At 33.3% G+C, this 14,747-nt stretch overlaps 1 protein-coding gene across 1 annotated transcript in view; it reads right to left on the reverse strand.

The window, feature by feature from the left end:
• Window positions 1-569: 569 nt before the first annotated feature.
• The window catches only part of LOC143256914 (putative ATP-dependent RNA helicase TDRD12), a 60,216-nt gene continuing 46,038 nt past the window's right edge, over window positions 570-14,747 (reverse strand). The window contains exons 15-17 of the mRNA XM_076514763.1: window positions 10,340-10,488; window positions 5,043-5,156; window positions 570-593 (exon numbers count right to left, since the gene is read on the reverse strand). Coding sequence (XP_076370878.1) covers window positions 5,151-5,156; window positions 10,340-10,488 — 155 coding nt within the window. The 3' untranslated portion in view covers window positions 570-593; window positions 5,043-5,150. The remainder of the gene's footprint in view (window positions 594-5,042; window positions 5,157-10,339; window positions 10,489-14,747) is intronic.

Raw genomic sequence — 14,747 nt, forward strand, 5'->3', positions numbered from 1 at the left:
TTAGCTACTTACACCTCCCATGTAAAGTAATTGTTTAGCAATTCAGTCATGCTTAGACCCATTCAAAACAACACATGGTAAATCTATATTTATATTCTTTATGTTGTGTCACATTCTGAAATGTAAATGATAATCTGATTAATTCTTAACACTTTAGTGTAGAATATCCTGCTTGTGAAATCAAATTATCATCAGCAGAATTCACATCTGTAACATCCCATGGTATACAAAATGAGACATTATTATACAATAATCTATTATGCAAGATACAAGAAAGAATTCTGTTTAAATTACTACTAAAACCACAACATACCTTTATAACTAATCGTTTGTTCACATTATCTTCCAGTGTTTTTTCCCAGAATGCATCACCAGCCTGTTCACTCCAGCCACCATGGGGAGGAACAAGGTTTACAAGCGAGCACTCAATAGCTTGAGCAGGAAGCAAAAGTTGTTTCTCAGTAATTCTAAAGATCTCCTTTCTCTTAGCAGTACCTTTATCTCCAAAGTCCACAAAAAACAAATGCACATCATGATCGTCATTATTCACATTATCTGATGGCTGAACCTGCTGTACTTTTGCTCTATACCACCTGTAAAGCAGGGTTAAAAACATTACTTTTTTTTTTATTGAAGAACTAATATATCTATCATGTTTATAACTTATACATCTCCATTCATTCTACAACAGGTAATTCAAACTTAAAAAAAAAAGCAATTCCTAATACATAACCCTCTGTGACACCTTAATACATTTTCATTTTCATGGCTTAACAGCACTTACTTCATATCTCTCTTTCAGCCTTTTAGCATTAGTAATTCTAAACTTTTTTTTTTTTACACACATTTAAAAATAATTACCATTAAAGTTAGTAATAAAACCAAAATAGGATGCAAAAACATACATACTAAAATATAATATGGTATTTATTTAAAGCTAAATCAAATATTATCAAGCCTGGTTATGACCATTATAAACTGGAAGAAATATCATGTTTTCTTCTCATATGTAAGTCTCCACAAGATACAATTTCAACTGTTTTATATATTACAATACTTATAAAATATTAAAAATACAACAAGTGATTATTCTACTGATCAAATGTTTGCATTCAGCTGAATCTTCCAGCTAGTATATAAAGTTGCAAGTATCTTATATCTTTACATTTTTAAATGGTAAGAGTCCAAAGAAATTTAACCACCTTTCTATTTTCTGTTTATGCTAACAACTGAATATTAACTAAGGGCTTAAGTGTTTCTCAAAATAATCTTTTAACTGAAACTCTTGTATCTACTTGCATGTCACTTGAATATTCAACATTTTTACAGACATCAGATTTTTTAAAATTTCCTTTAATGTGCATCAATAAATATAAATACAAAATATTGTTATTATAACAATTGTATTAGTTTTGTATATGTACTTTCTAGAGTAACAGTATACATTAGTATAACATATAAAGATAAACCACCAACACTAGTAAATTACTGTATGTTAGTTTCCAAACCATATCTAATGTTGCAACTGATTTTATCTGTAAAAATATATTACTTTGCTTTACTCTGTTAGTCAGAGGTAACCTTTGGCCTGAAAAACAAAATAAAATACATGGTTGCCAAACAGATTTTCAATAACTTTTTGTAATTTGTTATACTTTCACATTCCAGTATAAAGACAAAATTGGTTTTATTCCACTTCTTTAAAATAGAAAATACGTTTCCAGTTAAGAAGTATAAAAGAGTAACAAAAAAGGAACTTTTCACCTTTATTTGTAAAATTTGTCCAAAATGATTTAATTCATAAACTGTATTTTTAAAAACAGATGAAATATACTTCTATAAATAATTAATCAGTTTGTACTACAACATCAACAATTTATAATAGTTTTTAAGTTCTGAATAAATGTATTAGTACATTTATTGCCTGTTTCTAGCACTAATAGTTAAGCCTTAATTTGACCAAAAAAGGGATATGTTTACATGAATAAAACACTCCTTATTAAAGTTTACAAAACTATCCATACCCTTCTATCTAAACCATTTACACTCGCTAATAATATGATTTCATATGATTAAAGAACAGGTCCCTATAAGATCCCATTATCCAATGAACAATAAAGTACTGAAATATTCAACATTAAGTGGGACTTTCAGTGTAGGCCCAGTACTATCTCCAAACAAAATACAAACATTTATACAATTTGTCTGTCAAAATGGAGTACATATTACTCATATTGATTTCTGCCAAAAACAGTCATTTACACACAGACATACTCAACTCTAACAATGAACATGTATGTATATTGTATATTGCTATAATATCTGCACAATATACAGAAAGGGACAAAAGACATCATTTTATAAAATGAACATATTCCACACATTTCCTCATAGCAAAAAGACAAGTAACATCTCACTATAAATGTCTTTGTCACATTGTAGCATCATATAGAGTCATGTGAAAAAGTTAGGACACCCTATGAAAGCCTGTGTATTTTTGTAACATTTTTGAATATATAGATATTTAATCTCAATTTTAACAATACTGAGAGATTATAAGAATATAACTAAACAATTAAAACTGAAGAAAAGACTTTTCAAGATCTTCTGTAAATGTAATTCTACAAAAATGCATATTCTAACTGAGGAAAAAGTTAGGACATCCCCACATTTATTCCCACTTAAAATGGCTCAACTCACACACAGGTGTATCACACCAGGTGCACATGATTAAAAGATCATTACTCAGCATTTTGAATGAGGTTTGCCATATTTGAACTTCAGACATTTAGTTTGGTGTGCTCCTGACTGTTGAAGTGAAAGTGAGCACCATCGTGAGAGCAAAAGAGCTGCCTGAGGCCTTCATAAAGAAAATTGTAGCAGCTTACGAGTCTGTTAAGGGATTTGAAAAGATCCCAAAAGATTTTGAAATCAGCCATTCCACTGTCCAGAAAATAGTCAAAAAGTGGAGGAATTTCAAAACAACTGCCAACATGCCCAGGTATGGTCCAAGCAAGTTCACCCCGAGAGCAGACTGCAAGATGCTAAAAGAGGTCTCCAAACACCCTAACATGTCATCATGGGACCTACAGCAGGCTCTGGCTACTGTTGATGTAAAAGTGCATGCCTCTACAATCAGAAAGAGACTGCACAAGTTTAACTTGCATAGGTGTGCAAGGAGGAAACCTTTGCTCTCTAAGAGAAACATCAAGGCCAGACTGAAGTTTGCCAGAGAGAATGTAGACAAAGACCAGGACTTCTGGAATAATGTTCTTTGGACAGATTAGTCCAAAATTGAATTATTTGGACACAAGATCAGAGGACATATTTGGCATAAACCAAATACAGCATTCCAGGAAAAGAACCTCATACCAACTGTGAAGCATGGAGGTGGAAGTGTCATGGTTTGGGGCTGCTTTGCTGCAGCAGGACCTGGAGAGCTCACAATCATAGAATCCACCATGCATTCTACTGTGTATCAGAGGGTGCTTGAGGATCATGCGAGACCATATGTACAAAAAAATAAAGCTGAAGCCGAATTGGACCCTGCAACAAGACAATGACCCAAAACATACCAGTAAATCCACCAAGGACTGGCTGAAAACTAAGAAATGGAGAGTCCTAGAATGGCCGAGTCAAAGCCTAGATCTTAATCCCATTGAGATGCTGTGGGGTGACTTGAAACAGGCTGTACATGCAAGAAACCCCTCAAACATCTCACAGCTGAAAAAATTCTGCATTGAGGAGTGGGGCAAACTTTCTTCAGACCAATGTCAGAGACTGGTAGATGGCTACAAGAAGCATCTCACTGCAGTTATTTCAGCCAAAGGGGGTGTCCTAACTTTTTCCTCAGTTAGAATATGCATTTGTAGAATTACATTTACAGAAGATCTTGAAAAGTCTTTTCAGTTTTAATTGTTTAGTTGTATTCCTATAATATCTCAGTATTGTTGAAATTGAGATTAAATATCTATATATCCAAAAATGCTACAAAAATACACAGGCTTTCATAAGGTGTCCTAACTTTTTCACATGACTGTGTACCCCAACATTCATAATACTATAGCATCTAATACTATTTGTTTTACAAGATTGAGTAGCAGACATTTTGCAATATAGAAGATGTAGCATAGGTTCACTGACAGTTTCTAGACACATTCAAGTTCACATCAGTACTGTCCTCCAAAACAATGTTTCTGAACAAATCACATCAACAATAAAGTGGAGTGAAACCTTTTTATGACATTAATAACTAAAGTTATAGTAAAGCATAGCATCAACATGCAGGAGTTCACATTTTTCATCTCTATATACTCTTTCACATCCTTGCTGTATGCTGTGTACAAAAATGTGCATTCTGTGCATCATAGGAATAGCATTGTGATTTCACAAATTAATTTTTCTTCAAGTTTCTCCCTTAATAAAATCTTGATAAGACAAAAAAAAAAAGCATTTTGTATTTGGTATATACTATGTTATCATGTGTTTGTTTGAGTGACTGAAACTGATAGTAAAAAACAACCCTTACAGATACCCATCCTTTGATGCAAATACTGTTCATTGATATAAAAACACACAGATAAACCTCATCTTGTCCATCAATTAGTTACTTTCTCATGACTAAACATAAATTATTTGAAAAATATCACAACCACTCCATCTTAAGACTTTTCTTTCCACTAAAAATATTTTTTCTTTATTCTATTGTATGTTAAACCTAGAAAGACAAAGTACCATGATATTAAAATTTCCAAATAAAAACAAATATTTTTTATAATAATGTTAACACTTTTGAAAATTCTGTACAAAAATTAAATGCCAGCAAGCATTAATTTATGAAATATATAATAAGAATATGTATAATTTTATGCACTTCAATTACTGTAAGCACAAGCACTGAAAAGCTTCCTCCTCATTGTGCTAGCCATACCTGTTTTTTTTCTTCTCTTTTCTTAAAATCTATTTAAATGGAATCAATAATAGTGATGTTTTTACCTGGGCATTTACATTATTCACTGACCTAAGTTGTACAAATGCCTTACCTGCCATCCTGATCAAAGGGAGCTATGCAGAGTGTGCCTTTGCAAAGTCTCGTCTCTTTCTCCAACTTTCCTTCAGAAACAAGCATGTTGATGTCATTCACTAAATCTTCAAGACTAAAATAATAAAAAATAGAACAAATATAATTCTGAATTTTGTTTGCAAGTTTAACTATTAAAATTACATCATGACAACTTATTAATAGAAGCACCCTTTAAGTAAACCAAAGCCTGATGTCACAATGAACTTGGTTCAGTGATATAACTAATATCTACAAACACACCTGTAGGATATGCTTTATATTACCCAAAGCATGCAATAAAAGTCTCAAGGATATAACAAAGCAGTGTATATTATACTTTTTATTTATTTTTCTTGGATTTAATTTCAGCTGCATCAAAACATTTCCTACTGTACAATAAGTAAAGAAAATTGTAAGTACATATTCACTATAAAATACTACAGAGAAGCTGAACAGCCTATTTATTATTTACTCTATATATCACAAAACAATATTTTCCTTATATATCCTTACTTCACACTAAATTATTCCTAAGGCAGAATTTCCAACTTCATTTTGTTTTACCAATGTATAAAAATTTAGGTAATTTGTTAATCTGATTGTTTTGTTTTTTTTATGAACACACTTTTCTAGCATACTAGAGGTCATAGCATTTATATTCTAGTTAACACTTAGGTTTTCCAACAATGTGTGCAAATTAGATACAAGATTAAGTGGGTTTTCACTTCTGCTTTATGTTATTCACATGTAAATGTACAAGGGCATGTACTGTATATGTACACAGAGGAATTTTGTTTTACTAGCAAAAATGTTTATAAATAGCATATTAACAAATGGACTGTTCAGCAAAAGTCAAAATCATTTACCACTGTAATGTGGGATAAAATCTATCATTTTCCTACACTTAAAATATATTTTTAAACAAATACTTACATCCATTCACATAATAGTTTTTCTCAACTAGCACTGCCCTCTATTAGCACAAATGTTCAATACACACCACTAGCTTTCCACCTTCTGCTTCTGCATATCCATATGCAAATGATAATGCAGCAGCTCTCCACCAACAAGAAAACAACACAACTCTTATCACAACCAGCACAATCTTCATACCAGCACATTAATCACTTCAAGTTTGGTCAGACGACCTACGCAGTATATCACCAGAAATGGGGATGCTGGCTTGGAGAGGAGGTAAGCATCTATTAGAAATAGGATATCAGTGCAGGAGAATGATAGCTTCCAATATGATATCTTATCTCCTCTCACAAAATAAATAGAGTCCCACAATGAAGTGGTGGAGGGCCAATAATGAAATATGATCACCCTTTAGGAAGCACACCAAGAGGTTTGAAATGTAAATACACAACATCACACCTCAACAGGAGAGTATACTACATATAATCTTCAATATTTTATGATAATTTTATAAACATAAAAAGCAGAAACAAGAAAAATCCTAGAATGTGAATAACTGATGAATAGAACTCCTGAGTGTCAAATGGTTCAGGCACAATACACTGTAATGATAGTTCAACATCAACCAACAAAAGAAAATAGTTGGAATGGTACCTCTACAGTAGTTAAAAACACCAATCTCTTCACTTTTAAAACAGTAAATAGTAGGAAAAATGAGCTTCTGTACCAAAATCCATCACCACTTGCACTCATTTCCAACCAAACCAACACCAGATTCATTGAAAACCAACATCCATCAGATGAAACAAAAGTGGAAAGCTACAGCAGGAAGATATCTTCAGACCAAAATTTGATACCAACAGGTATAGTACATCTATGCCATATATAAACAGGAAAATATGCTGCATCCAGTTACAACTTACTGGTGTTGACCAGATCTACTGAAAACTGACATTAGCCCACAGTAGAAAAGTGGAAAGTTCCAGAAGAAAGATATTTCCAGTCCAAAATCTTATGTCAACACGTATAGTACTTCTATGACATATATAAGCAGGAGAATGTGCTGCATTCAGTTACAACCAGTGCCAGATCTGTTGGGAATGACATTCAGCAGATGGTAGGAAGAGGAAACATAAGCTAGGATGTATCTCGAGTCCAAAATGTGTCAGCAGCAGGCATTTATCATACAGTATGTAGTAGGAGGAGTGAAACTGGCCAGCACCCACATGATGACTTACTTAGCAGAACCATCTCCAACCAACACCAGACTCACCATGAATTTAGATCTGGAGGATGGTAGGGAGGAGAAACATCTCAACCTGAAGAGCAAATTGCAATTACAGAAATATTATATGACATGGTGGAGTGCTTCAAACAAAACTTAGCAGCATCTGGAATTGATCATCAGATCCATGGTAAGAAGGACATCATGCAATAGAGAAAAAAAAAATCAGTCAAATATACAGAAAGAAATATGGTTTAGTGCCTCAACCTGATAAATGCATCAGGTCCACAATAGGAAGTGATACATGCCAACAACACCTGCAAAATACCACCACCTATTCTCAACTGAATGGTATCATTTATCACTCAGAAGAACAAGCCTCCATCGTCTACCACCACAGTGGTTTGGAACTGTTAAGCATTAAGGATTCTCATACTTCACTAGAAAAGTCTAAATAATCAAATTTTACAAACAGCAGTATCTTTGCTGATGAAATAATACAAGTTATTCAATTTAAAATAGTGTTATAATACAACATGTATTTTAATGCTAGATATTTTATACTATTTAAAAACTTTTATTAAATCTTACTAAATGAGCAGCACTATGCATGACACTTATTTCTCATAACTGAAAAAAAAAAACAATTTGTGACTACCTCCACACTTTTTATACATGACCAGTAAATCTGTACATATGCAAAACAGCTCATACCTATTTTCACAAATTATACAGAATGTAAGGTACTGAGTAATGTACTGTCCAAATAACACTATATTATCAACTACATCACGAAAAGCAAAATATAGAAGTGCAATATAATCATGGACTATGTAAATTCACAAACTTCAATATTTCCATTAAAAGAAGAATGATGATTTTGGAGATTTTTTGAAGATTTTTTAAAATGAATACTTAAATTTTTGTAATTATAAAACACTGAAGAAGGAACACAACAACTGTTCTTAAATCACAAACAAAATTCTTTAGAAAATCAATATTCTCTGTCACTTACAAGCAAATCTATTTTATTCCAACTTGGTAAAACTGACATCAGCCAATATCAAAATACTCATCTGTTTTTATTCACATAACTCTTTTCACCATGGAATCAGTCTATGTAACTGACCACGTGGTCTCTTCATACTGGTTTATTAAAGTTTTTGTAGATTTAATACTTCTAACTTTCAATACAGTGTGTATATCTACAAAATTTGGCAGTATTTGACTAAATATTACAAGTCTTTAACATAAAAAAAAAATCATGTTTTCTTTATAAAGTATTTTCTAATAAAATAATGTCCATATATATATTTGTTTTGAGCAGTCCATGTGCAAAGTAATTTTCATGTTAAAATTAAAAATACTTTTCCTCACCTCAAAAATCTCAAACTTCCTATGTGTAATTACTAAGACCTCCTAAATACATTTCAAACAGTTTTTTTCCAGTAAAACTCAATAGCTTATATGTTATTTTCTCTAACCTAACTCAAAATGAGAATGGTAAATCTGACTGACCTTGTAATCACCAAAAACAAAACCTAAGTTACCCTTTCTTCCTATAATGACTTTACATTGCAATACAAAACCACATTCATTTATCCTAATTATTTCTAAGTTCATAACAGTATCCATCTATTTATAATTATGTTATTGTTTTATTGCTCTTTGAAACGTGACTAACTACTACTGGTGTGCTTATAAGTTGTCAATCACTTAGGGAACATGCTGCTCACATTACACTATCAAGTTACATCGCTCACGAACTACTACAACTATTACAAGCAGCTCGCATGCATGCCTTGTGAAACATTTTTATTATTATTATTTATTTTACTTAATCTACTTTTAACTAGCTTAAAATATACTTATTTTTACATTTTAGTTGTTTTATAATTATACATGAAGAATAAAAATGAAAAACAAGAAATAAAATACTTAACAAATCTTCTTTCTCTCACTCTCCACTGTCAAAGACAGTTAATCCTAACTTTCTGTAGTACTCGTATTATTGTAATTAATAATTTTTATTTACATAATGCTCCAAACAATACAGACTAATTACATGCAAAAAGTAGATAAATTCCCTTACCTCTCAATAATTGTCTAGCTTTCTAGCTCTGTGACAACAGTCATTACAAATTAATCCAAGACAGTCATTAGCTTTTTCATGAAAAAGCTGTTCGTACTCTTAGTGAAACTGACATCTAACTGTTCAAAACATAACATCACACAACAAGTCATTTGATAGATAAAAATCTTGGGTTTTTATTGGTTATAGGTAATATATAATTAAAGAGAGTAAACTGTTAATGAATTATGAAAGAAAGGATGTAAGAAGCAAATGTGGCAGGAGGGGTCTGATTTTTTATTTGATCACTTTTTAACTTAAAAGTTGAAGACTATAATAAAAGTTGTTTAAAAGAGTGTAATTTACATTTAATTTTGTACTTTTTTCAGGGCATGGTGAATAAAACAGAGATGATGGTATGCTAAGAAAAAATGTGTGATGTGTGCCATATTAGGAGAGATTCATGATTTTTTAAAATACTTTTTTGTACAATTGAGAACTAAATTAATAATTCATATTTTAATAATATATAAGTTTAATATTTTGCACTATTCTAATCAGAATAACAAACAAAAAATAGTTTTAATAAAATTTTATATATAAGCCACTAACACTTTGTGTCTTGCTCAGTTAAAATACAAGGGTGGATAGAGATTTAAAAACACTTGCATTTAGCTGTAATGATATACAGTTTTTTTTTATTCTGTTTAAATTACTCTCCCATTCTTAGCTTTGTGTATACGTGTTTGTTTATGAGAAGTTTCTATCATTTTTATACATGCACTACACTGTTCTTTCTGTATCATTCACCAAATAATGCTTATATTGTTAAATAAATCATTTACCATTTTGGTTAAAACAAGTTTAATTTATGTACATTTTCTGCAAGAAAAATAATATTTGACAAAATAGCATTTTGTTGTCTGCAGAAATCAAAAGCATATAATTTAAAAGTTTAGCAAACACACACCACAAATGATTAATTTTAACATACACATCACTATTAGATCCATAAGATTATTGCTACATAGTTTTAAAAGTAAGAGAAAAATTTGAAACATACCATGAAATAATGTTTGCTTTTTGCACAAAAAACTAAGTGGGGTGTTTGAACAACAGAGACATAAATATCTTGATATGCACCTAATTCCAAAAACCCATGTGGAAGTTCAGGTTTAGGGTAGTTCTGTTGTTTGTACAGTGGTTTGGAATCTAAAACAAAAAATGTAACAAATTTAAAGATAAGATAGTTATTTAATACACTAAAATGATTTCAAAAATGTATCAATTCTGAGGAAAATATTCATTCTTGCTTCCTCAAAATTTCACATGACTGTTAACCACTGGAAACAGAAAAAAAATTCTCAGTCAGTTAAAAACTTTCTGGAACAACACATAAATAACTAAGTAGAAGTTTAAACAGATATTAGAGTACTTTTTATAGCAGTACATAGCATCAAATATCTGTTTATTCTAAAAAATATTAGATCATAAAACAAACTGTCTACTGCAGAAGAAGCAAATGAATAGCTAAAATGTGACTGTAAAATTTATTTCAGAACAGTGTGACATAAATATAATGCAGACTGAGAAAAAAAAACATCTATTTTTAAGGAAAACTGTTTTTCCTTTAACTTTCCTCAATGAATGTCTCAAATTCTGCTATAATTTTGTCTTATCTACTTATTTCTGTCCTAATATTTCTGTCCTAATTTAGAATATTTTTAACAGCTTAAAAATGCTAAAAAAAGAGAAAGGGGAACCCAGTGATGATGTTTGCTCTAGGGCCCATATGCTGTCTCTCAAAGCTTCTAGCTGTTCTAATTTACAACTAATTGAATGGCCATCTCAAATAAAGACACATTAACACTCCTCTAACTTTTTTTCTCAGCTATAATTACGACAGAAAGTGTTCATACCCCTGCGTCCCAAGTAGTTTTTTGCTCATAGCTTAAAAAGTAGCACAAGTAGGTTAACAGACGTATAACATGTCATAAATATTATACTAACACACATCTACATACATTTTTATGTAAATTAAATGACAAATAAACTGTTTATAAACAAATAACCAAAAATAGGAGGAGCAGAAAGTGTTCGTACAGTTCAGAACGTCTGAAAAAACTGATATTCCCATAAAAATTTTGTTTGGCAAATAAACTATATTATACCATTCCAGAACTAGACACTGGGTTCATAATTGTTAGAATTTAGCCAGCAAAACATTTATTTCCAGCAATTTAGAGCCGTCTCCATCATTATCTGCTTGGTCATCATGACAAACAGGAAACAACTGTCCATTAAATTATTGTAAATTACAAGTCTCGTGTGTCTCTTTCCGGTATTGCTGCACAACTTATTGTGATTGATTGATTGATTTAGTGTTTTATGGCACAAAGCAGCTAGGCAATCTGTGCCAAACGTCCAGTAAAAAGGTAAAAATAAATTAAATGTAGTAAAATACATAACAGGGAATGAAGGTAAAACAAAACATCATTGAAAAACAGAAAAAGTATAAAATCAATGTTGACACCTAGTCTACAATGTTAAGAGAGAAAGCAGAGTAAGAGAAAATGTAAAGGACTTTCTCTAGCAAAATGGTAATGATCATAACCCACCAGGAAGACTAACAGGTAAGTACAAGAACCACCATCAGTCACCTAAAGTTGACCTTTCCAGTCCTGGTTCTGGGTTATGTTGTCATAACAGCCATTATCAAAAGGTAAAATAAGAAAAGTGTTAAAAGACATACACCAAAATCGTAATAATAATTATCCAAATGTCCTGTAAATGTAGTAAAATTCATAAAAGGAAACAAAGGTATAAACAAAGCAGCAATTAAAACATAAAATGGCGTAAAACCAATGTTTACATCCAGTCTACAAAGTTGTAAAGGACTTCCTGTAGCAGAATGGTAATGATCATAACCTGCCAAGAAGACTAACAGGGAAGTACAAGAACCACCGTCAGTCACCTGAAGTTGGTCTATCCAGTCCTCATTCCGGGTTGTGTATCATTATGGCCAGTACTAAAAGGTAAAGTAATAAAAGTGTTAAAAGACATGCAGCAAAATTGTAATAACAACTCGCCAGGACAACTAACAAGTAGTTCAAACAGCAGCGTTAGTCACCTGAAGTTGGCCTTTCCAGTCTTGGTGTCGAGTTAATGTTCTGGCCATTTTCCAATTTCAAATTGAACTAGAGAGATTGAGACTCTGAAGAGGGAACCACAATTAAAAAGGTGCAATGAATAAATATCAAACACTTAAATGAAATTAAAAAAATTAATGGCCATTAAAAAACTAAAAACATTACCAAGGTGGACAGTGTCACCATCACCAATAACACTGTCCAATGCTACAGACAAACCCTGGGACAAAACATGTTTAAAATAGTGCCATCGTTGAGAGTCGTTACGATGACAAGAAAGTAAAATGTGGCTCACAGTGATTTAAGTGTTACACAAACTAACACTGGTGCATCAGTTCCAGATAAAAGAAAACGATGAGTTAAAAAACTGTGACCAATGAGTAGTCTAGTTAGAACAACTTCCTCCTTCTGAATCTTACAGAAGCTAGATGGCCAAAGCCCAATATAGGGTTTTATTTGTTGTCATGTGTTGCTCTCTCCAAGTGGACTGCCAGCTGGCACGGAGCCGAGCCTTCAATACAGGACCATAGTCCATATACGGAATAGGCACAGTGATGATAGTGCCAGAGCAGATAGATTTAGCTGCAGTGTCTGCAAGCTCATTCACATGAATACCAACGTGGCCTGGTATCCAGAAAAACTGGATAGAAGTAGATGTTAATGAGAAATGGGCCAGTCGGTTTTGAATATCAGTGAGAACAGGGTGTGAACCAACATGAAGCAATTCCAGGGCCAGTAGAGAACTAAGCGAGTCAGTATAAATAGTGCAGTTGGAGTACTGCTCAGCTTCAATATGATCCAGGGCAAGAGATATGGCATACAGTTCAGCAGTGAACACAGAAGCTGTAGAGGGGATTCTGTGTGCAACCACCAAACCGCAACAAACCATGGCAGAGCCCACAGAATTACCTGATTTGGAACCATCCGTATAAATTGGAATGGAATGATTGTTCGAAAGATGTTCACTAAATAAAAGACGGCACTTCCAATCGGAGTATCTGCCTTTTTCAGATGTCTGAAAGAAAGGTCACATTTGGGGGCTGTAATAACCCATGGTGGGATGGGCTGACCAGAGGATTCTGCAATGTTATCCAAGAACAGACCCAATTCATCCAATTGTGCTTGGATGCGAAGGCCAAAGGGAGCAAGGGCAGATCATCTGTTCTGAAAAAGTATGGCCCACTGAGGAAGAAAACACATCCCCAGGTGGGATGCTTTGGTAAGGAATGAAGTTTCGAAGAATATAGTAAAGACAGTTGCAAACGGCAAAGGTGCAGAGAAGGTTCATGAGGTTCTACGGATAAGCTTTGAACTGGAAGGGTGCGAAAAGCCCCAGTGCAGAGTCGAACTCCTTGATGATGAATGGGGTCCAGCATCTTTAAGGCAGAGGGTCTGGCAGAGCCATAGACCATTGATCCATAGTCAAGTTTTGATCGAATAAGAGCACAATATATCTTTAACATAGAACATCGATCCGCTCCCCAACTGGTGGTAGAGAGGACACGGAGGATGTTCAGTGCTCTTGTGCATTTGACCCGTAGCTGCTTTAAGTGTGGAATAAAGCAGCTTACAGTCAAAGATAAGCCCCAAGAACTTGGTCTCATGGACCACTGGAAGTGAAGCTTCACTGATACATAGTTCAGGATCAGGGTGAATATCCTGTTGGTAGCAAAAGTGCATGCAAATGGTTTTAGAGAGAGAAAAATTAAAGCCGTTCACTGTAGTCCACTTCAGTACACAATTGAGGACAGTTTGTAGTTGCCACTCAATATATCTCATGTTCGACAACTGACACAAAATGTGAAAATTGTCGACATAGAGCCCATCAACAACAGTGAGAGGGAGTTGTTCAGTAATGGCATTTATCTACTGAAAAGTGTGACACTCAAAACACAGCCCTGAGGGACCCCAAGTTCATGTACAAAAGAATGGGAAAGTGTCAAACCCACACAAACTTGGAATCTCCTGTCCATTAAAAATTTTTTAATAAACATGGGTAAATGGCCATGTAATCCATATATATGGAGGTCTCGCAAAATGCCATACATCCATGTTGTGTCATAAGCCTCCTCAATGTCAAAGAATATTGATACAAGATGTTGGCATTTGAGAAAGGCTTCTCTGATTGATGTTTCAAGTCAAATTAGGTGGTCTGTGGTGGAATGCTGTCGTTGGAACCCCCACTGGGTGGGCGAGAGAAGGTTGTTTGATTCAAGAAACCAAACAAGACGAGCATTAATCATTCTTTCTAAGGTCTTACAGAGACAGCTCTTCAAAGCAATTGGACGGTAGTTTGAAGGAATCTTGGGATCTTTCCCAAGC

Source organism: Tachypleus tridentatus, chromosome 7 (assembly GCF_004210375.1).
Source record: "Tachypleus tridentatus isolate NWPU-2018 chromosome 7, ASM421037v1, whole genome shotgun sequence".
In the NCBI taxonomy this organism is placed as follows: Eukaryota; Metazoa; Arthropoda; class Merostomata; order Xiphosura; family Limulidae; genus Tachypleus; species Tachypleus tridentatus.